Source organism: Pelecanus crispus, chromosome 7 (genome assembly GCF_030463565.1).
Source record: "Pelecanus crispus isolate bPelCri1 chromosome 7, bPelCri1.pri, whole genome shotgun sequence".
Lineage (NCBI taxonomy): Eukaryota > Metazoa > Chordata > Aves > Pelecaniformes > Pelecanidae > Pelecanus > Pelecanus crispus.
Genome location: NC_134649.1, coordinates 21050224 through 21077271, shown reverse-complemented (window position 1 = coordinate 21077271; position 27048 = coordinate 21050224). Strand labels below are relative to the sequence as shown.

General features: G+C 41.1%; 3 protein-coding genes across 11 annotated transcripts in view; 2 read left to right on the top strand and 1 right to left on the bottom strand.

The window, feature by feature from the left end:
• Positions 1-1443: 1443 nt before the first annotated feature.
• On the top strand, positions 1444-11235 carry SKIC8 (SKI8 subunit of superkiller complex). Of its 3 annotated transcripts, none has more exons than XM_075713757.1 (10): positions 1444-1493; positions 1768-1811; positions 1903-1930; positions 2286-2391; positions 3293-3465; positions 4578-4726; positions 6972-7065; positions 7851-7944; positions 8628-8720; positions 9408-10312. In XM_075713757.1, the coding sequence occupies exons 2-10, from the start codon at positions 1800-1802 to the stop codon at positions 9688-9690; spliced, it is 1032 nt and encodes a 343-aa protein (XP_075569872.1). In that variant the 5' UTR covers positions 1444-1493; positions 1768-1799; the 3' UTR covers positions 9691-10312. The 3 variants fall into 3 exon arrangements, with proteins under 3 accessions (XP_075569872.1, XP_075569873.1, XP_075569874.1); XM_075713758.1 differs by lacking the exon at positions 1444-1493 and adding an exon at positions 10944-11235 and having other exon boundaries at positions 1627-1811; positions 9408-9486; XM_075713759.1 differs by lacking the exons at positions 1444-1493; positions 8628-8720 and adding an exon at positions 10944-11235 and having other exon boundaries at positions 1627-1811; positions 9408-9486.
• An 874-nt stretch (positions 11236-12109) lies between these two features.
• DNAJA4 (DnaJ heat shock protein family (Hsp40) member A4) lies at positions 12110-17934 on the bottom strand. Of its 6 annotated transcripts, none has more exons than XM_075713632.1 (7): positions 17773-17931; positions 15839-16019; positions 14793-14897; positions 13776-14003; positions 13466-13696; positions 12806-12906; positions 12110-12713 (listed from the first exon to the last, which is right to left on the bottom strand). In XM_075713632.1, the coding sequence occupies exons 1-7, from the start codon at positions 17902-17904 to the stop codon at positions 12495-12497; spliced, it is 1197 nt and encodes a 398-aa protein (XP_075569747.1). In that variant the 5' UTR covers positions 17905-17931; the 3' UTR covers positions 12110-12494. The 6 variants fall into 6 exon arrangements, with proteins under 6 accessions (XP_075569747.1, XP_009483668.2, XP_075569748.1 ...); XM_009485393.2 differs by lacking the exon at positions 17773-17931 and adding an exon at positions 17037-17511; XM_075713633.1 differs by lacking the exon at positions 13466-13696 and having other exon boundaries at positions 17773-17933.
• Positions 17935-25969: 8035 nt separating this feature from the next.
• Positions 25970-27048, top strand: part of ACSBG1 (acyl-CoA synthetase bubblegum family member 1) — a 37328-nt gene continuing 36249 nt past the window's right edge. For both annotated transcript variants that reach the window (XM_075713631.1, XM_075713630.1), the window contains exon 1: positions 25970-26049. In XM_075713631.1, the coding sequence (XP_075569746.1) occupies positions 25970-26049 (80 nt within the window). The remainder of the gene's footprint in view (positions 26050-27048) is intronic.

Below are 27048 nucleotides of genomic sequence, written 5' to 3'. Positions count from 1 at the left end.
CATTTCTGAAATTCAATATATTAAAGCAGTATACCTTCAAGTCCTCTCAAAGCTCAATCAAAATAATCAGAGAACTAAGGGTTCTGTAATTATTTGTAAGAGTTTTACCCAGATTTTCATTCTTGACTTCAGAACTGTGTTAAGACACATTCAGAATTCCTGTTTTGGTTGTTACTTTGTTTACTGAGACAAGCTCTATTGATCTCAAAGAGCTTTGTGTACACATAAAGACTGATTAAAAGCTGTGAAAGGCCACTGATCCTTTGTCTTTAATTTTAAGCCTCAGGGAATCCGATTTATTCCCCTGAACTTTAATTCTGGTATTTTTTCCACTTCTAACTCAAGCAGAGGCAGCAACTTGAAAACACTCAGCTTCCAAAAAAGTCATACCTTTTTTTTTTTTTTTTTTTCCTGAAACAGATGATTAGTAGGGAAGCTGCCTCTTGCACCAATGCAATTAAAGAAGCCTTCTGTGCTGTGGTGAGAGCAACGGTCAGTACTGCTCATCTTTTTCTGCAACTCCAGGATCCTGGGAGCCAGCTGTTTATAAAATGACCCCACAGCCCAGGGTAAGAAGTAAATTTTGTGCTCAGTCTCCCCTGACTGACTGGCATTCCTCCTCCACATCTTTGACAAAAGGCAGCCAGCTGCAATTTTCGGTCAGGAACTTCCAACACTGCTGGGACAGCAGACTTGAATGCACTCCTCAGTCCTTCATGTTTTCCATAGCTTACATCACCACTGCCTCTGCATTGCCGAAGGGCATTACTGTTGCTTATACCATACACAAAAGATGCTGGCTGCTTCTCGACAGCCGCAACTACAGTGACGGGGCCCTCGCCCAAGGGGTTCGTTGTCTAAGTAAGCGTGACGAGGCTCACCTGGGCAGGGGTACAGTTGGCAACAAGCGGCCGAACACGGAGCCACATCAGTGCCACGGGGCTCCCCGGCATCCTCTGAAGGAGGAGGCAGGGAGCTGAGCCGCGACCGCTCCGCCCTTGCGCTGCCCGGCCGCGGGAGGGGGGTGTCGGGCAGCCTGGGCGGGACACGCGCTGCCTGAGGGCCTGCTGCTGCCAGCGGGGCTCGTGGGGGCGACCAGTGCGGGCTGGAGGGGATCAGCGGCGGCGTTAACCCCGCTGCCTTCCTCCCTGCGGTACGCCTGAGGCGCTGAGGACACTGCCGGGGGGGCGCGGAGGCCGCCGCTCCCGCCGGCGGGCTGCGGCAGCGAGGGACGGGCGGGCGGGGCGCCGGCTGCCGCCGCGGCCGTTGGGACCGTTAGGCCAAAGGGAACCTCCTTGGCCACACGGCGGCAGTAGAGAGCGCGAGGCCAGAGTCCTCTCCACTGCTGCGGCCGAGAGAAGGGCTTCGGGGAGAGGCGCTCTTCCCGCGCTCTCTGTGGTAGAAGACGTCATCACAGTGCGACGGCGGCAGTGGCGGTGACGGCCCGGCGGTGGGCAGGAAGCTCTGTGTCCGGCACGGCACGGCACGGCACGGTACGGTACGGTACGGTACGGTACGGTACGGTACGGTACGGTACCGCACTGCACCGCGAGGGAGGGAGGGAGGGAGGGAGTGCAGGCGAAGGCGGCCGCGGCGGGGGCGCTGGGTCCTTCCGTGGCGGGCGCTTCTCGCCGTGCGAGCCGAGGGTGGCGAGAAGGCGGGGTTTCCCTCAGGTTTTACTCTTGTGCCTGCCGGGTTTTCTCCTTCCAGAGCGGTGTTTCTGAGGCAGAGCCTTATTGCTGAACCTAATGGGTTTTCTCCTTCCAGAGCATTCCTGTTAAGATTGTTTCTATAAAGACATGACCACACAGGTAAATAAAAACACAGCTTTAATTAAACTAATCGGTAACTTGATATTTTTTAGGCTGCTCATACGTAATATTAATTATTTTTTCTTTCTAGTACGGTATTCTCTTCAAGCAAGAGCAAGGTGAGAAAACACTAACATGTATTAAATAATATTGGTCTTCTTGGCTGATGTAAAATTGATAATGGCAGATATACTTCTAAGAAGACCTGGATTATGTTTATATTAAGTATAAATCTGAATAACTCAAAAATAGCTATGCTGTTTTTTCAACAGTGATCTTGGTGAACAAAATACATCATGTGTTTTGAAACAATGAAAACAGTGACAAGGCTTTCAGAGCACTGATAGGCCTGAAGAGTAAGGGGTCTATTGCCAGCATTACAATCAGCAATTTTAGCATTACCAAAACTGGTAGTTGTCTTTCATCAAAGGAAACCACTTAATTTTTAATTTATATGCTTATATTCTCTTTTAGCTCACGATGATGCCATTTGGTCAGTTGCCTGGGGAAAAAATAAAAAAGATGGTTCCGAAACAGTGATCTCTGGTTCTTTGGATGATCTAGTGAAGGTCTGGAAGTGGTAAGTGAAGTGCTCCAGTTTTAAGCTTGTGAAGTAGTCAGTATGGAAATACAGCAGTCTTGAATTTTCATCATCTGCAGGGATGTTAGAAGTTACATCAGGGACAGGGTAGCCTGGCACACAGAACTGTTCTCTTGAGCAAGCTTATCTGCATTGGTGCATGCTTTCTCTTGGAGTGGTAGCATTCTGATGTGCTTTAATTTTCGAAGAATGCGAACCCTTTTGAAAATGCATATAAAATTTTACGTGTCATCTGCCAGAGAATAGTACCACTTGATGTATTTCTAAACCAAAGAATTAGAAATGCAACTTTTTATGAGACAATGCATTGGGAGCATGTGTACTGTGAAAGGAATAACAGGAATAGAGTAAAAGAGGAAATGACATCTCCCTTTTTTATTAAAAAAAGCCCCAAAACTTCACAATCCTTATACAAATGACACTGAAGTATGCTTTTGGAAAGAAATCATTCTGTCTCTTAGCCAAAGCAGTATTAAGTATGTGCTTTACTTTAATGACACAGGTAGCTCTGTTGTGGTGATTATAAAAACGCTCATCATTGTGTTTCACGCTCTGCTGACAGATTAACAGTCTGCTGTGTAAGTACCCCATGTATTGATGTGTAATAACATATTTCGGTGGGACTACTTACAAACTTAAGATGAAGTACGTGCTTTGCAGAAATATGGTAAATGATTGATCTGTCAGTTCTTTCCCGTAAGTACAGAGAGCAGTTTGTGCGTAGCTATCTTCACATTTCATAAGTGAAGTTGGATTCCCCTTTTGTTGACAAAAACGGAGAAATGTGCATTATCTTGTTTGTTTGTTTTGTCTGAGGTTGGAGATGGGTTAAGTACCCCCAGCTATTCATAACTAGGCTTTTCTTTCCCTTGAACAAAAGGAATGATGAAAAATTGGATCTACAGTGGACTTTGGAGGGTCACCAACTGGGTGTGGTATCTGTGGATATCAGCCACACAGGCTCCATTGCAGCATCCAGCTCCCTAGATGCCCATATTCGCCTTTGGGATTTAGAAACTGGCAAACAGATCAAGTCAATAGATGCTGGTCCTGGTAAGATATCAGTGTTAAGCTGTCTCTGGTTAAGAAGTGTATTTACTCTAGATAGTAAATACTGTACAGGGTATAATTAAGGTATACGAGACAACTGGTGGTTGTTTTTTTTTAAAAAATCTTCCTTTGTTTGCAAAAATCGTAGTGATTGTATGAGCTCAAAGTAGTATCAGACAATTTTACATTTATTTTTTCACACTACTTATGCTTTCTCTATCGGAGAATTTAGATACGCTTTTTGCTAGATGCATAAAGCAGAATGGAAACCAGTTTGCTCTTACAGATGTATTGATAAAAAAGATATTTAAAAAAATAATTCAAATGATTATTCAAATTAATTTACAAAGAAAATCTGAACTTTCTTCATAAGCACTGCACTGCACTTAATTTGAGCCATATATGTGATGCTTATTTATGCAGTACATCCTAGTGAGCAAGTGAAAACACAGTGAAGCTGAAGTCTGGATCAATGTTACATCCTCCAAGTTGGAATTCAGGGCCTAAGATCTTATTCTAAGTATTTCATTGGTCCACTGGCAATCCTTAATTTAAGAACAATCTTGCAGTGTTTTAGGTAATTAATATTAAGCTTATAGAAAAAAAAAATGTGAATTACATTGTGCCAGGTAAGTACATTGTACTGCTATAAAAGGTATGCTTTTTTAAATTCTGTTGCAAGGAATGTTGACCTATGTTACATTTGTATATCTGCGTTTCTCCTGCATCTTCTGTGCTTTGGTAGATACTAGCGTTCCTTTCTTTTACTGGTTTAATATCTTTTGATACCAGGAGAAGAGTAAGAATTTAGACTTGACTCACACAGTCTTAAATTCTAAATTTATTGTTACGGGAGGGTCTAATAAGCTCAAGGTCTCATTAGAAAATTTAATCTTTCACTAAACGGAAATAAATGGCTCAAGCTATGCTCCATTAATGACTTAGAAGGAAGTTAACTTTCATGAGCTTGTACACTCTTCTTAAGAGTATATAGTAGAGTGTTAAGAGTAGTTAGGGGGTTAAATGTCTAAACGGCTGCATACAGAACTGACATAGTTCAATAAGAACTAGGAATAATATTCATCTAACTGATTTTTTTTTTCTTTTTAATACAGTTGATGCTTGGTCCCTGGCTTTTTCACCTGATTCCCAGTACCTTGCAACAGGAAGTCATGTGGGAAAAGTAAATATTTTTGGTGTTGAAACTGGAAAGAAAGAATATTCTCTGGACACCAGAGGAAAGTTCATCCTTAGCATTGCATATGTAAGAAGCACAATTGATAATTTCTTACGTGAAATTGCTATTGCTGTAGCATGTTGTAAATCAGTATTTTTGTTTCCATCTATCGTAGAATCATAGAATGCTTTGGGTTGGAAGGGGCCTTTAGAGGTCAACTAGCCCAACCCCCCTGCAGTGAGCAGGGACAGCTTTAACTACATCAGGTTGCTCAGAGCCCTGTCCAGCCTGACCTTGAATGTTGCCAGGCATGGGGCCTCTACCACCTCTCTGGGCAACCTGTTCCAGTGCTTGACCACCCTCACTGTAAAAAATTTCTTTCTTATGTCTATTCTAAATCTATTCTTCTTTAGTTTAAATCCATTATTCCTTGTCCTGTCACAACAGGCCTTGCTAAAAAGATTCTCCCCATCTTTCCTGTAGGCCCCCTTTCAGTACTGGAAGGTCGCAGTAACGTCTCCTCGCAGCCCTCTCTTCTCCAGGCTGAACAACCCCAACTCCCTCAGCGTGGCCTCATAGGAGAGGGGCTCCAGCCCTTGGATCATTTTGGTGGCCCTCTTCTGGACCCGCTCCAGCAGGTCCAGGTCCTTCTTGTGCTGAGGGCCCCCGAGCTGGATGCAGTACTCCAGATGAGGTCTCACCAGAGCAGAGCAGAGGGGCAGAAGCACCTCCCTCGACCTGCTGGCCACGCTTCTTTTGATGCAGCCCCCGATTTGGTTGGCTTTCTGGGCTGCAAGCGCACATTGTTGGCTCATGTCCAGCTTTTCATCCACCAGTACCCCCAAGTCCTTCTCCGCAGGGCTGCTCTCAATCCCTTCATCCCCCAGCCTGTATTGATATTGGGGGTTGCCCCGGCCCAGGTGCAGGACCTTGCACTTGGCCTTGTTGAACCTCATGAGGTTCACACAGGCCCACCTCTCCAGCTTGTCCAGGTTCCTTTGGATGACATCTCGTCCTCCTGGTGTGTCAACCACACCACTCAGCTTGGTGTCATCTGCAAACTTGCTGAGGGTGCACTCGATCCCACTGTCTGTGTCATTGATTAAGATGTTAAACAGCACTGGTCCCAGTACGGACCCCTGAGGGACTCCACTTGTCACCGGTCTCCATGTGGACATCGAGCCATTGACCACGACCCTCTGGATGCAACCATCCAGCCAATTCCTTATCCACCGAACAGTCTACCCATCAAACCCATATCTCTCCAATTTAGAGAGAAGGATGTTGTGGGGGACTGTGTCGAACGCTTTACAGAAGTCCAAGTAGATGACATCCATTGCATTTCCCTTGTCTACTGATGCAGTCACTCCTTCACAGAAAGCCACTAGGTTGGTCAGGCAGGACTTGGCCTTGGTGAAGCCATGCTGGCTGTCTCAAATCACCTCCCTGTCCTCCATGTGCTTGAGCATAGCTTCTAGGAGGATCTGCTCCACGATCTTCCCAGGCACAGAGGTGAGGCTGACAGGTCAATAGTTCCCAGGGTCCTGTTTTCTTCCCTTTTTAAAAATGGGCACAAGATTCCCCTTTTTCCAGTCAGCAGGGACTTCACCTGACTGCCATGACTTTTCAAATATCATGGAGAGTGGCTTAGCAACTACATCAGCCAGTTCCCTCAGGACTCTGGGATGCATCTCATCAGGTCCCATAGGCTTGTGTACATGGAGGTTCCTCAGGTGGTCTTGAACCTGATCTTCCCTTACAGTGGGAGGGGCTTTACCCCCCTGGTCTCCATCTTTTGGTCCATAGACTTGGGAGGAGTGAGGAGAGAGGTTGCCGGTGAAGACCGAGGCAAAGAAGTTGTTGAGTACCTCAGCCTTCTCCTCATCTGTTGATACAAGTTTGCCTTTCTTGTTCATCAGGGCGGGTACACTTTCTTTAACCTTCCTCTTCTGGTTGATATACCTGTAGAAGCCCTTCTTGTTATTCTTTACATCCCTTGCCAAATTCAGCTCCATCCTTGCCTTGGCCTTCCTGACCTCCTCCCTACACAACCGGTGTATCAGTTTATCTCTACATAATACTAAGTGACAGCCATACTTTGATAGTTCCAAATATAAACTGCGTGACATTCACCCTCTGCATATATGGAAAATATACTTTGATCTTGCTTATACACATATTGTGAATAAGTCAGCTGAAATCTTCAGGATTTTTGGAGCTCAGGTATCTTGCATAGATCGTATTTGTGAAATGTTGCCAAGAGAATGTCAGGGAGGTACATAGCATAAATATGTACAGTTGTTAAATGCATACTGTTTGTGTTTTATTACAGAGTCCAGATGGAAAATACTTAGCCAGTGGAGCGATAGATGGCATTATCAATATTTTTGATATTGCAACTGGAAAACTTCTGCATACGCTAGAAGGTAATGTGTATTTGCAATACCCAACTTCTGGCTTCATTCCTCAACAAAATTAAAGGATATAACACAAGTCAGAATAAGATACAACAGCCATGGCATAAACAAGTTGATGTTTCTGTCCTTTAGACACTATTTAGTTATTTAGTGTGCTGTAACTTAAACCACTTAAAGTATTAGAGGAAAACTGTAAACTCAGGTTAGCATCATAAATGCCTATTTCAAAAGATATAGTCAGTAACGTTTAAGTAAATTCTTAAATTGCAATTCCTTCTTGTATTGCAGTGCGGTACAAGGGAATGAAGCTAAGCCAAATGTGTGCTGATGCGTGTATTTTTCTTTTTGCTATGGTATCAGTTTTATAGCAATTTGTTCCTGTTTTAAAAAATAACTGAACAGTTTATGTTGTAGAAGACATGCAATTTTCTAAGAGATAACCGGGCTCTTAGTGTTCATGCAGTTTCTGTCCAGTTGTATAGTTAATTAAAAACCCCAACCACTTAAACAAAATGAAATCTTATTAGAAAAGATGCAATCATTTCTAATAAGGATCCTCCACTGAAAAAATAAAAATACTTTTGTGTTGCTGTGGACATGCCTTCTCAAAGTTCAGAATTACTGTCAGTTTCCATTTTATGTTGTGCGAAGAAGCCTGTAGAGGCATAGAGAGAAAGACTCTTCAGAGCTTGCTTGCTTTTAACAGGAAATGCTGTTCTGGTGTAGCTGCTTAAGCACTGTCATTAGTAAGAGGAATAGCTACATTCTAAGCCATACATAACTTTGAATTTCAGGTCACGCGATGCCTATTCGTTCACTGACATTTTCTCCAGATTCTCAGTTACTTGTAACTGCTTCAGATGACGGCTATATCAAAATCTACGATGTGTAAGTTGTTATTTTGCAAGACATGCTAAAAGGAAAATAAGTATTCAGAGAGGCTGATACTGTAAAAAATATATCAAACTCTCTGCTCTCTATAATTTCCTTCAGCTTTTGGTGACTTCTTTATGTAAAAAATAATCTTATTATTTAAATAATAATAATAAAATACTATACCCTTAGATAGTTTTTAAAAAGTGCATAGGTGGATGACAGCCTTAACTTGAAAAGAAATTACTTTCCCCATATTTGCCCTGTAGGCAACAGGCTAATTGTTTTGTATATCTGTCCTGTGTGTTTGTGTTTACCCATCTTAAACATCTGTTCTGTACCCAAGAAATTATGACCTATTTCTGTTGCATTTTGCAAAAACTTGGAAGACCCTGGGGAGGAAAAGGCACTGCTTCAGTGATCTTTGCTCCCCTAAACCTGCTTTACTTTGCCTTCTTCAGGGCGAAACTCTTCTGTCCACCAATGTATCTTCTTAGCGACTTCTTTTTATGTTAACCATTTGAAATGGAAAAACAGAATCTGTTGTAACACCAGGTCAGCTTGGATGAACAAATGTCCAGAAGTCACCTTCCATGACCTTGCATTGAACCATTCCTGGCTGCACTAGCTAGAGTATATTCTTGTTGCTTTTTCCCTGGAATTCACAAACCTAATGTTAAAATTTGTTCTTTCCACAGGCAGCATGCAAACTTGGCTGGCACATTAAGTGGTCATGGATCCTGGGTATTAAATGTAGCATTTTGTCCTGATGATACCCATTTTGTTTCCAGGTATTGAGGATTTTTAACTTGTTTAAGCTTCCCCCCCCGCCCCCCCCCCCCCCCCCCCCAAAAAAAAAAAAAATTATATTTATAAAGGGAGTTGGATCATAAAAAGTAAGTATGTACAAATTGCAATGGAATCTATAATGGAATAACATACATGACAATTAAAGACTCAAGCCAATCTGTGATGTGATACCAGTTGCAGTGGATAGTATTTTATAGTGTAAGTCATCCAACTGCAGTGTAGTTCCCTACAAGTGAAGAACATCTAAACCTAAAAGAAGGGCAATTTGATTCTCAGTAGCCGAAAAATTGCTGTTGAATGAAAAGGTACAACCTAATGTAGTAGTACATTAATGTAGTTGAACTTCAGTGTTAACTCTTAAAACAGCTCAAGGCAGTTGGGGGACCAAGTATATGTAACAGGAGTTTCTTTATCCAAAGAACTTGCTTCAGAGAAGTTTTCTGGCTAAAATGGGAGTCTTCATTTTCATCTTGCAGATATTGAAACAGTAAATGGATTTTAAAGGTAACTGGAACCTGGCAGAAGATGCACTCCTTTGCTACTTCATCCCTGTATTTGATGGATGAAAGAGGGTTTCTTATGTCTACCATATGAGATCTTTCAAGCCTTGCACTAAACTATAGTTAATCTATTAATTTAAACATTGATCAATACTATTTTTCTTTCAGTTCATCTGATAAAAGTGTAAAAGTTTGGGATGCTGGAACAAGAACCTGTGTTCACACTTTCTTTGACCACCAAGATCAGGTATGTCTACTATTACTTTATCTGGTCACTGCGTTCACAGAACTCCAGTTGTGTAGTTGTGCGCATTTGTGCTTCAACTTGGTGCTACAGCTTCGAGGTTTGACTTTAGCTTGCTGTAACGAAATCTTAAAAGTTGTTCATGATTATTTGGCACTTAATATTGAACTAATACTCCAAGCATGTAGGTTGATCTCTTCCAAGTAATTACATTTTTTTCAGGTCCAAATAAGGGCAATCCTGAGTGGCCAAAAGAACTCTTACCACACTGTATTTTTTCTCTTTGTCTATGATCTTACTTATTTCATATCACTCGCACAGCATGTGCGTGTGTAAGGGGGGAAAATACTTATTTAAAAGGATGCAATTATCTAAAAAGATGCTTGAAAGCACCCTTGAAACTTGGGACTTTTTCCTCCTCTAGTGTCTGTAATACCCTTCCCCCCTGCCCCCAGTAGTAGCTACCTGTGAGGGAAGAGGAAGTTAGGTATCCACCAAGTTACTCTTTTTCCAAATGTTAGGTGTTAAATAGAACAATGCTATTTTTTAATGGATCATAGAGGAAGACTTAACAAAGGAAATGCTTTAAGATTTTATTTGGGCTCTTCCTTCCATAGTATTTTTTTGCTGGTAACCTTTGCAGTTATCTACAGCTATGGGGGTTCTATTATTGAAGTACCAAGCGGAATTAGATTTCCAGTGTTTTAGCTGTTGTCTATAATCTCGTAAGTTTGTGGAAGGCAGAGATGTATCAGCTCTTGGGAAGGCTGTTTTTTAGGTATTAATGCAAAATCGGTGTATGAGATTCCCCAAAACATGCTGTTGTCAATATATGCATTCTGCGATCAGTTAATATGCTGCGATCCCAGTTAATATGCTGGGTAGCCTTCACTCTTCCTGATGACAGAGATGGGGGTCACTTAAGAGTTTAACTGTCATAAGTCAGAGGACTGACCTGAATTTTTCTAAGCTTTGCACTGGTAAGTGAATGGCTCTCTTAATTAGCCCAAGGATAAACTGGGTCATTCTTCAGTCTGTCATGTCAGTCTGCATGAAAAATACTTCTTCTCTTGCTTTTCTGAAAGCACTGTAAAGTACTTTTTTTGGAAAGGAGGACAGGATGGGCAAGAGTGAAAACATTAGGTTTGATTTATGCAAACTGGGGCAAATACTTTTCAGCCTTTTTCAAGTATCTTTAGGTTGTGTAATCCATTGTCAGTACGAATGGAATGCAAGAACTTGTCAGGCTACTAGATGGCAGTTTCCTTCTCTGCCATCAAGGAACCAGATAAGGTCAATCAGCCTTATCTACTGTTAAAGCAGAAGCCATAATTGGACCAGCTCTAATAAGGTGATCTTATATAATCCTCTTTTCTGCTTGTTGTAGTCAATAAAGGACTGCTATGAAGACATTTTTTCTTAGTCTCCTCTTGATAACCTTGTGTATGTCCTATTTGCAGGTTTGGGGAGTGAAATACAATGGAAGTGGGTCCAAAATTGTATCTGTTGGAGATGACCAAGAAATTCATATTTATGACTGTCCAGTTTAAATGTCTTAACCAGAGGGTCTGAGTTAACTCATGGCAATTTTGAGGAATACTACTGTCCTTAATATGTAACTTTCTAACAAGAAAAAAGCATTTTAGTAATGCTGATCTGCAAAATCAGATATGTTTATATGTAATTTTGGTTTTGTTTAGCATGAGAGAAAGCTTTACTTTTTTTAAAAATAAAAGCTACAGATGCAAGTAACTTGTGTCTAACTAATCCTTGGAAAAATGTATTTTTGGAAATACGTAGTCATGGTTGAAGTAACTGTTCAGTTAATCTCCCCTGCCTTTATACATAAATAGACTGGGTCTGGAAAGCATTGATCAAGTCTCACAGCAGCTTATTTTAGCAAAAGGAAAAGTGACTGAGGCTACATGTTGTATGCATGGGAAAAGATAGCCTGCACTCATCTTGATGTTGTCCCAGTGAGTGCAGCAGGGTCACTTAAGTTGAACACCTGTTCCAGCAATTGTATGGTGACATTCATCATGGGTTTATTTACTAAAGGGTGCTTGCTGTTTCCAATCCTGGCTTAATACAAACTCTACTAGAAAACAGATAAAAGGAAAAAAGCTATGGTAGCATGTCAAGTTATAAACAGCAACAGTGTACTCAAGACATGTGGCTCTGATTTATTCATCTCAGTTAAGGCTTAAGTACATAATGCCTAGGAGGAAGTAAAACCTTTTCTAGGGAAGGCTGAAATATAGAGCTTGAGCTTCTGAAAGATGAAAATTTTATTTGGTTTGCCTGTATGTGAATTAGAAGTAGGTAGGGTACACTCCATACACATTAGGAGGATGCCTTATAACCCTAAACTACACTTACATAGAACTAAGCCGTTGGAGTAACGCTACTCTAATGCAACAAAAGACAACACAGAAGAGTTACTATGCAAGGAGTGGGGCACACGCAATGGTTTTGAAATACACAATGACACAGGTACTAGTGTTGCTGCAAACAAAGTTGAATATGGAGAACAATCTAGATTAGGTGACATGAGTCAGAGCTTAGAGAAACTTTTTAAATAAAGGGGGTTCTAGAGTGGCTTAGAAAAGTACAAGAGAAGCATGAGAAAATGTGAAGAGTTCTATTTATTAGAAGTTATTTCAGCTATGTTTTCCATGAAATTAATTTTCCAGTATGAAAGTATTTACATAAGACACTCCACTTAGCCTCTATCAACATTGCCAAAGTCTTATATAAATAGCATAGGTGAAATAAATTGAGAACCTTCACAGCAAAGGAAAACATACCAACTCAGTTGGTTCTCAGCTGTGTAACATTTGCTTTATATATAAAGACTACAAGAACACAATATAAATTAGTTACAAAAAGGTGATACTGACAGCGCAGCAACTCAATTTGCTGAACACAAAAACCACAAGCAGTGGCTATTACAGCCATGCAGTTTTCATTGTGAAAATTTACACTTTAGATGACATCCATTCCACCTTGCTTTAAGATGTCTGACACTGTACTCCTGTTCTTGGACCCTCCTCATCTTCTTCATATGCTTCTCCCCCACTGTTACGGTAGGTTTGCTCACTTGGATCAAAATCTTCAAGGTCTACCTGGTCCATCTCGTCTGTAATCATAACATCTTCTCGTGGAGGAAGCAGACCCTCCAGCAGACACAATTTCTCCCTTGGGAGCCAGTAGTGCTCTGGGAACTGGACCTACAATTTTATGTATATGTGGGGTTTTTTAATGAATAGTTACTCCTGATGCCAACACAGGTATCTTTGCTACAGAAAAGCAGTCAACTTACCAAAAATTGTATAATTAAGCTGCCTTTTTCCATTGGAGATTTGTAGATAGGCATCCCTTCATTGTAGATACACTTTAGGTCACCATGTTTTATCACTTCACCTACACAGAGGTTAAGAGCTGTAAGTAAGCTTACACGACAGACATTTCATAACCATGAAAAGCAGGCTAATACACAAGCAGTGTTCCCAGAGCATGTGAGGGAGACTACTAAAGAACTCACAGAAGAGGTTGCAGACTGGGAAGTACTAAACCCAAGCTATACAGAAGGCCATTTAGGCCATTTCCTTTACTGTCAGAGAATCTGCTTCTCTTAGCGGAGCCTTCAGGCTGAGTTAACAGATAATCTAGTAGCATTTAAGTTTCTGGCCTCTTGAATATTTCCCTGGCTATCCACCAACCAAGGCTGAAGTTTATTAAGAAACATTTGACAGCTTTAGCTATAAATGTGCATGTAATGTTTTAGGAGGAGTGACGAGAATGACAAAAAAACAACTAAATTAAATGACTGCAAGTGCAGTTTGAATCTGTTGCATCAACTGGTTAAAAAACCAAAAAAACCACCACACAGAACACAAAATAAACACCCCCCTCCAAGGCCAGTCCAGGCACAATGAAACAGGCAAGCAGTTTATATAGCATCAGAACTCTTAAGACCTACCTGGCCTGGATGATATGACAAGTACTCTGTTATCCAGAGTTTCAATGGTCTTTCTGAAACCACATAAAGCCTCTGAGAGCTGAATTCTCATTTTTGTGATTAAGTCATGCCCTCGTCTCTGAAAAACACTGTGATCCTTTTGATCAAGCACAATTATAACATCACCAGGCTCCAGATCAGGCTCCTGGTCACCTTCTCCATGAAATACTATCTTCTGACCATCTTTCATACCTAGAAAAAAGAAACCCATTTATTCTCTGCAGAACTATAGACTATGATTAGGGACATAAAACAGATATACAGTTCCTACCTTTATCAACATGAACTTCTATGATCTTTTTCTCTCTCACAACCTTACAGCCATTGCAGTTGTCACACCTGTCCTTCGGATTTATTCTTTCACCTTGGCCTTTGCATTCTGGACACACAGTTTGGATTTGTTGTACCATGCCGGGTCCAATCTGCTGAACTATAACTTGCATTCCTCTTCCTTTACACACAGGGCACTTTTCTACTGCCCCTCTCTTTCCGCCATAACCTTTGACAAAAAAGTTAAATCTGATCTCAGTCTCAAAAAAAACAAAGTTACTCTACAGTAGTCAGGCTGGAACTCATTGACTTCAAGAGCACCTTTAGGGCAACTTACAGTAGTTCAGCAATATATTTCCAATGTAATTGGAATTTATTTTCCATCACAAAACAAGCCACACAAGTTAGAAGTTTCTACAAGCAAAAGAAAAGTCCAGTTTTCTACACACAGCTTACGTTATTAGCTGCTGCCCCTCCTCCCAATACATCTTGGTTTTCAAGGAACTATCAGCATACCAACTTGAAGACCTGGACATTCCATTAATACTTTGAAAAGAATCTGCTTGCTAAATATTTAATAGAGTACTAAGATACAAGGCATCATTAAGATTTACCTCAAAGACCACCAGTCATTATGGACACTTAATAGCTGTAAAATGAGTTGCGTAATACAAGCTAGACTTCTACCCACAGCAATTAAAAAAAAGTTTAATGAAACAGCCATTTATTAAGGTTCCGGATTAAGGTACTTTTAAATTCAGGTACCCTTAACTATAATTCACAGTGAGTTTAAGTCTGCCATTAGAACAATAACTTTATACCACTATATTTAAGAGAACCTTATTCTTGGATAAGCATAAGTAAAAACTAAATACCCTAGCAGATTTTCAGGGGCAGGGAGGAAGGAAAGAGAAAAAAAAAAAAAAAGCCCCACACTTCATTCCGAGCCCCCCGTTCTTAAAAAACAAACAAACAAACTTGGAATAAGAGGGGTTTGCAACCACTACTTGTTTTTTACCTTCACACTTCCCACAAATAACATTCTTTTGCAGTGCCAGTTTCCTTGTAATACCATTATATAAGTCTTCAAGAGATACACCTAACTGGTGCACAACATTTTTGCCTTTAAAAAAAAAAGATAAAAGATTAATTCTGGTTCAGCTGTTGTAAGGACAAATGTTTACTTAAAGGCTTCTACACATGTTCATACATGCACAGTCTCACTGAAGAAATGTAAAAGTACATTCCAAACTTTAGGCTCAGGCCCCTTAAAAGCATGTGCAGTTCCATCAGCTTCCACTGAGCTGCACCCACTTCTGTCAGAACATAAAGTTTAGCTGTAATTAAGCAAAGCATCATTAAAGCCACCCTATCCCTGCTCCTACCCCTAATTTTAAAAGCTTAACTGAAACAGCAAGATGCAAGGACACTACCAGCTTCAGATCTAGTCAATTCAGAAGTTGCTATTATGCCTACCTATACATTTCCATGCCACTTCATAGCATAATTTCAAAGATTTTATAGCAAGTTACTACTTGCTCCTTCAACTCACATTGTGCATGGGAAAAGACAAAAATCATACAGCACGCTGTATGTTATGCTGCTTTTGGCAGCACTCTGTACTCAGTTTCACATAATTTCTCCCAAATGTTTTAATGAGATTTAACATCATTGAAGTTTAAGTTGATGGTGTCCTTTGAAGCAAGTTGCCCAAAGCATATGAGCAAGTGAGGCACAGATGTGGAAAAAAGGTAACTTGTAACAGGTCTAATTCAACTGCTCTAACCTACCAATGTTCCCCCCCCTACAGATTACCCACACCCACGTTAATAAAAAATAAACAGAACTCATCAGAAAGATTGCTATGGCTATGTCATGTTATCTACTTTATTAGACTCTTAATGCTGCAGTAACTAAAAAAATAAATCATAGTTTACTTGATCTATTGTTGCAACAAGTAATACCCACACTATGTGCACTTAGCAGAACAGCAGTACCATAGCACAGGTCTTTTATGCTTAAGTGCATGGTTAGAGTTTCTAGAACTTGTTTAGAACTGTGTACCTCTTCTCTCTCTATTCATTCGGCCTCCACCACCAAAGAACATGTCAAAGATGTCCATGGGTGAAGAGAAGCTGCCGCCACTCAGGCCTCCTTCTTTAATAGCCTGCTCCCCACCCTGGTCATAGAGGTCCCTTTTCTTTGGGTCCGACAGAACTTCATATGCCTGGGATATGAGTTTAAACTAAAAAGAAAAAAGAAGCTCTGAACAACTATGACCAAGAGGACAAGTAACCCTCTCATATGCAACTCCATCTTCAGATTGAGCCACTATAGCACTCTCTTGTAGCATTTGTCTTTTTTCAAAAGGAAACTCCCTAAACAAATGTGTAGTACACTGTAACAGTACTCTTTTTGTCCAGGAAAACCACCCCTTTTCTCCCTCTCCCCCCTCCTCCCATGTTACAAGTGGGCTTAATTCAGAGTTACATCCAACTTACAAGCATATGCAAACTACACTTTGATGATTGTGGTAGCTGCAACCATTATACACCTCTAACAAATCCATTTAGAAAGGGATATGATATTATCCATAAAGTCTTGGAGGTCCCCAGACACTCAATGGCCACAGCAGTGCTAGTCATTCTAGAGCTACACAGGGATCCTTCATCCCTGCTGAGCTGCTACATCTGGCTAGAACTAACCAGATATTTAAGCGACCAGACACTGGTGTTGCTTACTCATTGCAAATAGGACTTAGATACAAATCAAAACACCCACTTTATAAAAAAAAAATTGATTTTTTTTTATAGCTATCAAGAATTTCCTATTACTAAGATGACTAAGTCAATCTTTAAACACAAATTGCTATTACTGAAATGACTACTTCCATTTTAAACGTGATTTATTTATGACCAGGTAAAGTAGTGTAAGTAAAAAAAAAAAAAAAGCAGGCCAAAAAATAAAGGCAGGAAAGGTTAACCTTTGACTATTTTATTCTTTAACGAGCTTGAGTTTTGTAAATTACTGTACTAGATACACAAATATGGAGCTTCTATTCCTATGATTAAGGTATTATCAGACCAGCTTTTAGATAGATAATCCTATAATTCAAGTTTTCCATAGCTGTCCAATTGTGGTGCTCATTTATCCTCCTAGGCAACATGTGGAGTTGAGCAGGTCTCTGCTAATAGCATATAAAATGGTTTTGTTGTAAGCAGTCCACCCATGTGCAGCCCAACGATTTCCTCCAGATAGTTACCTTGTACATCTGCATTAGCATTTTCTCTGAAGAAAACTCATCCTGTTCAGGAACACAAATCCATCCAGTGCAACCCCAGCACGCACAGTAGTGCTGGCAGCTGGATCCACCACTGGCCTTTCCAACATCTGACACAGCACGATGGCCATTAGGACACTAGAAATCCTTTCAGCTTTGCCTTTTTTTACCAGCACCTCTACTAAGAATGAGCTCCCACTGGCAACTACGGGGAGACCAATAGGAACTGCGTCCAAAAAGAGGAACTAAGGCATCCCCTCCCACCACAGCTGGGCCATCGGGCCTGCTGCCATCTTCAGCTGTCTTTTACAGACGCTGAAGAACGGGAGCCTTCATTCAATCGCACAATGCTGCAGGAAGGGCATTACGTCGGCCCTTTAGGCAAAGCAGAGTTTTAAAATAAAATGAAGGGCGCGCTTTCCGCCTGTGTGCGTCAACAGCGACCGGTGCGTGGAAGCCCCGCGGTGCCCCACGCACGCAGCTCTGCGCCAGCCCCCCGGCTTGTCCCGGCCGAGTCGCCCATCTTGAGGCCCGGCGGCGCAGGCAGGGCCCGGGCTCGGCCCCGGCCCCGGCCCGCCACGGCTCCGCGCCACCCCGCCGGCGGGGCCTGCCCAGCGCAGGGGGGGCGCCGCAGGTGCCGCCGGGAGCGCTGCCGCCTCACGGCGGGCGGGCAGGCGGGCGGCCCCCCGGCCCCGGCCCGGCCCCAGCCCCCGCGTACCCGCTCGCCCTCGCTGGGGTTCTTGTCGGGGTGGTACTTCAGCGCCAGCTTGCGGTAGGCGCGCTTGATCTCCTCGGAGGAGGCATTAGGCTTCACCTGCAGGATATCGTAGTACTCCGTCTCCTTCACCATGGCGCCCTGCGGGAGGACGCGCCGCGTTGCGTTACACCGCGTTACGCCGCCTTACCCCTGCGCTACGCCGCCCGCCCCAGAGCGGGCCGCCCCGCCCGGCAACCCGCAGAGGCCCACCGGGCCGCGCTCACCACCGCAGCCGCCTGCCGCTGCCGCCTGCTCGCCGATCGCTGCGGCCCCGCCTCTTCCGCGGGTTTTATATGGGCACCGGCCGAATCTTCTGGAATGACGCCGCCGTACGTCACGGCCCTGGAACGGTCTAGAATTGCCGCGCGTGACGTCACCGCCGGTACGTGTAAGGGGAGGAGTCTTTTCCTGCCCGCCGCTTCGGGAGCGGGTGGGTGGTGGTGCGGGCTGGGAGGGCCCCGGCCCCGGCCCCGGCCCCGGCCCCGGCCCCGGCCCCGGCCCCGTCAGTCCCCGCCCTCCTCCCGAGGAGGGGGCTCTGCAGGGGGCCGTTTCTCTCTGTCAGGTGTCATGGGCCTTGGTCACTGAGGTGTAATTTTACGGCAGCCCTCTTAATTGGTGGCAGTTTTCCCTCCCTTCTCTCCTGTAAAATTCATTAGTTCCTGCCTGGCCTTGGGAGGGTGACGAACACCCTCAGAAAGATGTGAACGCTCCTAGGAAGCCAGTACTGGCTGCGCGTTAGAGGAGTTGTTAGTTAACCTCCTGGATTTCTGATGCCTTGTTCCTCAGTATTGTGGGTGTTTTAAAATTAATTGAGCGAATGGTGTGCCCCCATTCTGTGTTCCTTACTCGCCCTTTCCTAAGCAGGCCTGCTGAGAGTGGGCTGGAAAGCTGGGTTTGTTTCCATCTCTCTCCAGGCAACCGAAGGTCTCCAATTAATTATTTACTGCCTAGGTGAAAGGAGATAACTGGTACCGGTATGGGAGCGGAGTAAAAGCATGTTTTCATAGAAGAAGACAAAGTAATGGTGAAAATCACAAATGAAAAATACAGAAAAGCTGTATGAAGTAAGAACAGATTTTGTTCAAAGTTGAGATGAGTAGAAATGCTTACAAGCTGGTTTTATTCCAGGAAAGAGGTTTTTTTTCCTGGAAGCATTTTTATAAAACAAGAACATGTTCTGTGGTTATGATAACCCAAAGGCTGCAGTGCTCTGTCAACTGCAATACAGGTAAAAAGTTAAGTTGACTGAAAAAAAAGAACCCTGTTGCATTGTCTAACAGTGGAAAATGGAGAAGAAGAAAAAAAAAAAGGCAATGTGGGTTTTGAATGAAAAATTTTTATGGTTTAAAGCCCTAGTGATATTATAATGAACTTTTTACCGTATTTCATGTAAATACTATTAGAAGATTGAGTTAATGCAATCTGTTCTTTGTATACTCCTGCTTTTATTAAGCATGTGGACATACCAAAGAAGCTGGAATGAATTGACAGGAAAAAACCCAAAATATCAATAAAAGGAACAGTTTAAAACGACAAGAAGGAAATCAGTGCAGTGTTGGTAACTATTTTTTTCTCTAAGCATAATTAGCAGCAGCTGAACATGTAAATATGTGTTTTGCAATTGTGAAATTATATTGACAAGTAAATACAGAAATTATGTTCCAAAGTAACTGAGTTACTCTGTAGACGTGTAGGCTGAGAAATATATATCCCTTTTTTAAGGGGGAAAAAAGTTTATTCTCATAATGATCTTCACCTTAAAGATAAATAAGCTGTAATCCTATAGTCCTGAAGATAATATTCCTGTCTAAGAAGAAATTATAAATCTGCTAATAGCTTTGCAGTATCTGAATGCTTCAGCAGATGAGGGGCTTTCAAAGCACGTAATGAATTTCACTGAGAATTGAAATTCAAAGATCAATTTATAGTATGTTGTAAAGAGACAGCGTATAGTTTCTGTGAGTAGAAGCCCTCAGGTAGGTATATGTAGATATTGGTAAATACAATATAAACTCAGACTTGTGGGTGGTTTCTTACTGGTAACATTTGTTACTAGTAGTAACACCCAAAAGCTTTGCTGGTATGGATCTTTGCTTAAGAGGATTGAGCCCCCTGCTTTGTTTCCTAGAATCGTTTAGGTTGGAAAAGACCTTTAAGATCATCCAGTCCAACCATTAACCTACACTACCAAGCCCACACTAAACCAATCAAGGGTAGACTGGACTGAACCATGTCCCCAAGTGCCACATCTCCCCGTTTTTCCTTTCATTTTATTAGAGGGAGCTGTCAGGTTTTATTTACTTTAATACTAAGTATTTGCTTTCTCCACCTTTGCTTCCAGTTGGTACAACCAAAGTCCTTACTTATTAAAAGAATTAGTGGGAAAAATAATAAGGGCTTGTGTTTTGGATTAGAAAACCAGGAGAGATATCAGTCCATTGGTATACTTCACATCATCATCTGCATCTCCTGCATCACTCTAGTCTGAGAACCGCAGTCATCCTGATACCTGAGGGGAATATGGTACTTCTCTAGTTGTCTGAAGCAAAACGTTTCCTGTTTATCAATACTGTCTTTATGGAACAGAGCTGTAATCCTCAGCAGCTGATTTTGCTCATCTAATTTGTCATAATTAGTCGTAAATGTAATACAGCCTTTAGACATGCAGACGTATTTCTCAGCAATTACAGTGGTGGTTCCTTTACTCAACCAACCTGGTGATCGAGTGTGTATATGCCCAATTCTGTTTCTTTTGCTACGCACCTTACCTCCTTAAGTCTCTGGTTGTTCCTAATGACCAGATGCTAACCTGTTTCTCAGATGAACAGCTGATCTCTTTTACTGTTCTTTCCTTTCCCTCCTGCTACATGTAATATTATGAATCGCCTTGTCACTTTTTACTTGAAGAGCATCAAATTTGCATGTAGGTGTAAACAGGAAAACAAGCAGAGAATTTCCATTCTCTGCAAGTAGGCAGAACTGGACTGGGTGTGGGGAATAATTAGATCCTACTGCCTATTTCATTTAACCACCAGAGGACTCTGCCTTCGGTTCTGAAATAGGTATTCCTGCTGTTAGCACAAAACAAGTCAAAACACCGCCTCCCACCTGGCCTTGGGAGCATACAGCATCTTTACATGCTACAAGAATTATGCATTTATCTTTTAGTCTCTGCTATATGAAATAGTAGAATCTTCCTGTTTGCATTTCCATCTTTTATGTGGCCATATTGCCATTTCTCATTAATCATACCTTCTAAACTGTGAAGCTGTCATTGGAAGCAGCATCCTGGAGATACAGGTAAGAGTTCAATCTGCTGAATTGCAGCTGCAGTTTCTTGCAGCACCCTGGATTTTTGTAAAGAAGTTCCAAGAATAACTTTCATTACAAAATGAATGGAAAAAAAAAAAAAAAAAGGGAATCTGAGGGCTTGAAACTTGTGTCTGTTTTCAATCACACTAAATTTGCACAAAGAGCTTCAGTAGTCCTTCTGGAAGGTCAAATCAGAATCACAACAGACTTTTCCTTGTTGTTGAGCTGGATTCTTTCAGCATCCAAATCTGAACAGGTATCAATTTCCACAAAGCTGTTAGGAAATCACCCTTTAAATAATATTTTTCACCCGTGAAACCAGGACAAGTCTTATTTAAAATACACTTTGAAAAGGCTATTTAAAGTATAACAGTCTAATGTAATGGACCTTTAACAGTACTGGAACTTTTTCCCCGTAATTTGTATCTGAAAAGGATGTTTTATACAGGACAAGCTCTTAGGAAAATCTTTTTTGCCTGTGATGGAAAGTGAAAGAAAATTTAAATGATGGCATTTGTTTTGAGCTATTTTAGGGCAGTGTGTAGTGAGCGACTAACATCTTTAGAGGATTTTTCTGAGGCAAGTTTTAATTAAAATGTGCAACAATCTGTAGTAATTAATTTTAACTGCTAGTAATACAGAAGGAGTAAGACCTGTTTTCATAGTAAAGTTTTGATTGGTTAAAGGCTGGGCATCTCTTAGTGGTTTGGGCCTGTAGAAGATTTGACTGCAAATATGATGGGATAAATGAACACCTATAGGTAAATGTGAAAATGCAAGCTCCTTACTTTGAGTCTAAAACAATCTGTTCCTCAGAGAGAAGCAGCAAAATTGTTTGTAGATGTGCCTGTCCTCAGACCAACTGTTATTTTGGCTTGACAGGATGTTCTGCCTCTCTCCAGTTGCTCGGAGACAGCTGCCTCTTTCTCCACATGTGCATTCACAGCTACTTTTTTTTCCCCTTGTGATTCTCTTCCTTAATTAGTACAAACTGGTAGTTACAGGCAAATCTAAGATTCTTTCGTTACCGGCACTCAGACTTCAGAAGCTTTGCACAAACTAATCTGTGTTTTTCCTTATATTGTTGCGGAGCAATTCCCTAGAAAACAATGTATTGTTCAGAAAAGCAAACTGAAATTCCTTTTGCTGTGGCATGGTCAATGGGAGAAGACATTTTTACAGAGAGATTGCTACTGGCAGTTTCGTGAAATATTAATACATACAGCTGGTTAATGCTTGTGGATAGCAAAGTGTTTTGTGGGATAAACTGCTTCACCTGACGAATGTAAATGAGGTAGTGTTGGTTTTGTCTAGGGATGCTGATTTGAGTATGGATAAATTCTCTTCAGTTCTGCAAGTATGGGGAGACACAGCTAGCGGTAAAATTTGTCCTTTTTCTAATCTGAATTCCTTCATTAGAAATGAATTAGTATAAAAAGTGTATGTGAGTTCAAAAAGATGTTGCTTGCCTGGGGCTTTTCGTTATGGAATCTGCCCTCAGCATCTTCTCCTTGGCCCAAGCTAGCATAAATTTGTTGATCTTTAAGGTATGCATTGAGACTCATTTGTTTACTAAGACTTAATGGAGGCTTAGCCACAGTAATGTTTGAAGACATGTTTGGGTTTAGAATTTTGCTTAAACCCTGAAACCTACTCGTGTTTAAGAGTAACTGTGGAGTTGATTATATTTTTATTTTAGCTAAAATGTTTTAGAGGCCAAAATTAAATCTTTAATTTTATGAGAAACTGGGGGGGGGGGGGGGGGGAAGTATGAAGGTATTGTGTGTGAAAGCTGTATATATAATCACAATAAACGCAGTTAACAGCCATTCAGGAACATAGCAGACAGAGGGCTGCAATTAGTAGCAAGTTGAAAAACTGCCAGGCTTTAAGAGGACTGATTTGAAATAATGAAAAAAAGATTAGAAGTGGTGCCATTTTTGTAAATAAATGTAACAAAGCCTTTAAAATAGAAACTATAAAGGTTATTAGATGTTTTGCTGGTGGTTGTTGTGGGGTGAGGTCTGTTTTTTTTGTTTTAGACTCAGTGCTGGAAGTCTGGAATAACAATAGGACTACCAGTTTAACATCATGTTTGTACCAAAAAGCATTGTTTTACACTAAGATGTTTGTTACCAGTTACACAATTAAAAAAAAAAAAAAAAGACCAATCACACAGAGTTGTTTTGTTACAGAATCAACAACCTGCTTAAACTAATTGATGAACACGAAGGAGTGTCCAGAATTAGTATACTCCTCCATTTGTTTTCAATAAATACAAGTTTTATGGTGAAACATAAACATTCTTGCTTTACAAGTAAAGAAATGGGGGAGTACACAGCTATGGGCAGTTTCATGTTGCCATAGTGGCATTGTGAATTAAACCTGAAATGTCCTGTCCCAAACATGAAGGGGTGCCATACACTCCACCCATGCTGAGGCTGATCTGCGTGTTGTGGTTCTGTTGGTTACTCACCTTAGTAACGACATCACTTTGTTTTGGCTTCTAATATTTCTGCTTGGGATCTTGTGACACTGCAAGTTTGTACTGACAGTGTCTTCAACTCTAAGTATCGGTCTCTAATTCCTGAAAGATAGCAATCATAATTGTAGAGCAAAGGACGTGAACAGTATGTGAGCTTTATTTGCCTGTTAATTTCCTTCATAGCTTTGTGAGCCTGTTAACGTCTAGAAATCTTAACCTGCAGCTGGAAAAAAGCAGCCCATCCCACTGCAAAATTCAGTCTGAGTCTAGTGCAGTCTTGTGCAAGTTGCATGCAGGTAGATATAGGCATAAAAGAAAAGGACCATAGCATCATGTAGACTGCAGCATGTAAAAATCATTTGAAGGTGATAATTCCTTACTGAACTCTACATAAGTTGTTAGCCTCATTTGTTAGAATTTATTACTTGAAACTTGAAGAGTACCTAGAAATGTTGTACCAGAACTACAAATGCAAATTCTGTGTAGAACTGTTTCTTAGAGCATGACATTCATAAGTCTATCATTAAAATGACAGGACTGTTTGTAGCTGACAATTGCAGGAAACTTACAGTTTAGCAGAGTCATGTGACTTTCCTATTACAGTCAAACAATATACAGTCCAAACGCAACTCTTCTCCACTAGTCCCCCCAGATGAATTCCCCTTGCTTCACAGCCTGGCTGCCCTGCAGACACTTTTGTTACTAGGGGAGTGATTTAGCATTGGAGAATACTTGATTGTGTCAAAATAATTTTGTAACCATCAGTTAGTTTAAGGAAGATTATATGAAAAACAGAACAAACAAACAAATCCTTTCTAAACACAGTATGTATAGAAGAGATGTATGTTTGAGTTTTTCTGTTTATTTGCTGAAGGTACAAGTTTTAGAGAATTAACAGCCATTTTCCTTCCATGAGACCAGCCTAGCCACTCAACACCCAAGATGCAACCCAAGAAAGGTAATTGGTGGTCGTCTAATTGAATTCCTTCATATAACATAGCACATAAAACATTTTAGATAACTAGAAGAAGAAAAAAAACATTGGAATAACAGAGTTTAATCCTGTTTTTTTCTTTATGATATTTCTGGAAAGCTAGTTGCAAGCCCATGGAAGATACCTGTTGGCTTTCTGCAAAGAATCATTGGAACAAAGTGGAAATTTGGAGAATTATCCCAAAATGAGGGAACTAAATCAATCCTGACAAAAATGGATCTTCGCTGCATAAGATGACACATTTTTACCATTGAAGTATCCCCTGTTCTGTGTTCACATATTTTCAAAGCAAGTTTCTGGTGTGAGAATAGTCCCCTTAGAGTCCCACTGTGAAGTTTTCTTTCTTTTCCTTTCATTTCAAATTGCATTATCTATAATTAGGCATTTGGATATAGTGCAAAATACTCTGGAATAAAATTCACATATTTCTATAAAGTTAGATGTTTACTAGCCTTACATTTTCCTAATCACTGTGGCTGTCTTTGTATCACTAAATAAAACATTCTAGATCATGTTCGCTGGCTCTGAAGGCAAATGGCATGGCACACCTTGCATCCCTGTCTTCCTCCTCCAGACAGGGTAGTCACTAACATCATCTCACAGTAACAGCCCCTGGCCTGGGTTATCCACTGGTGTAGGGAAATGCTAGTTCACACAGACCAAAACCATTCCAGGGAAGGTGCTCACAGTGGGTGGCTTGAATCATTCCCTGGATCTTTTTTGTTTGCTAGTATAGAAATAGCCTAAGTAGCTAAACTAGACTCTTACATCTTGGGAAGTAATTTGTTTAGTCATGTGTAGAAACTTCTACAGTATATGATAGGCCTGGTTTGGTGAAGTCGATGAAGTGCTGGTGTTGTCGTGATGCTGGAGGAGGTATTTGGCTGTTGCAGTACTGGGTTTCATAGGTATAATTGACTTGAAGGCACTTCCTAATGCAATTAATCTGCATTTTCTTTAAGAAAATAACTACATTGTATGTTCTTTTTTGAAACTAGAGTTAATAAAATTAGAATTGCTTCAACTTCTGTAAACAAATTTGTTGGAAATCTTGGCAAAAGAAAAGATTTGCATCTTAAAGCATTGTAGACTCATTAAAATTCTTCTCATGCATAATTAAAGAAAACTGAATTAAAAGGAAAGTTTAACAGTAAGCAGCTCACAGGCACTGCGACATTTCAAGCATGTTAAAATCAGAAAGAAATAGCTTTTGTATCTTTAGTCTCCTCCTCTTGTATTACGTGTTGGGTTTTTTTTAACAAATAACCAGTTACTGCTGGTTTCTTCACTTGTCCAAGTAGCTTATTTATGCCTGACCCACAGAGTTATTTAGCATATTTGTGACCAGCTTTAGAGGGTTTGTCAGCATGCCTAACAGTGGAGAGACTCTTGCGAAAAAATTACAAGATGAAAATGCAATGAATATTTCAGAAAGCTATGAAAATGGGTAAAGTAGCTTGAGTAATTATTTTAACAAACTGATTTAACAATTTTTCACAACATGTTTGTCTTCTACTACTGTGCAGATCCACGAGAACCTTGTCTGACTAATGGTGTGTCTGCTGTCTAATGCAGAATAAGGTGTATCTTTTGAGACTAGAATGAGAGAAAATTGTAATGACGCTTCTAAATGGATTTATTCTCCTATGCTAGCTTCTAGTTTGGCGTTAATAGCATTGTTCAGTATGGACTATGTTGCTTGTGTCCTATTTGCATATATCTAGTTGTATAGCATTCATTTTATAGCACAGAGGCTCTTAGCCCCAGAAGGGGGCTCGGGAGAAGTTCACATGTAACAGTTCCGACAAGAGGTATGCTTAGCTCCTGTGGCTCAGCTGCTCACAGCTTAGCAAAAACATGGAATGCTAGCAAAAATACTGGTCAACTACTAGACTCTTATGCTTCAGTAAATTAAATGACTAATGAAATTTCAACCATGTGGTGAGATTATAGGCATTCTCAAATACCAGAAAATAGCAGTTTTCATAGTCAAGAAAAAAACCAGTCAGTGCTCCTGTACCATCCCTTCACGTGTCTCTGATGGTAAGAGCAGCACTGAAGACTCTAGAAGTTCAGTACCATCTGCTCTGCACATATTACAATGCATATAATCTACTTTGAATGGACTTTCAAAAATACCCTAGCTGCAGCTATGGAAGTAGGTCTCTTTTCCCTCCTGAATTTGGGGGAATAATCCTTAGATGATAATTTGCCTTTGTGGTTGAGCATCTTCTTCCCATCAAAGGCAACAGAACTTAACCAGGTAACCCATATCTTAGAGCATGGACTAGGAAACTTAATTTTAGAAGAGTTTGTTTTAGGGTCTATATTACCTTTTTACACGTAAGATAACCGTGCTGGCTCCTGTCTTCTTTCTGTTCTAGGCAGCACAAAAGGGAAACGTACTTTATTTTTCCTGTTACTCTGTCACTAGAATGGTATGTTC

Coding starts and splice junctions, on each gene's coding strand:
- SKIC8 (XM_075713757.1), top strand. Junction 7,066..7,850: donor ACTTCTGCATACGCTAGAAG/GTAATGTGTATT, acceptor TTTGAATTTCAG/GTCACGCGATGCCTATTCGT. Junction 8,721..9,407: donor GATACCCATTTTGTTTCCAG/GTATTGAGGATT, acceptor TTTTTCTTTCAG/TTCATCTGATAAAAGTGTAA.
- DNAJA4 (XM_075713632.1), bottom strand. CDS start 17,904: ATGGTGAAGGAGACGGAGTACTACGATATCCTGCAGGTGAAGCCTAAT. Junction 16,020..17,772: donor ACCCCAGCGAGGGCGAGCGG/GTACGCGGGGGC, acceptor TTTTCTTTTTAG/TTTAAACTCATATCCCAGGC. Junction 14,004..14,792: donor TATTTGTGGGAAGTGTGAAG/GTAAAAAACAAG, acceptor TTTTTGTCAAAG/GTTATGGCGGAAAGAGAGGG.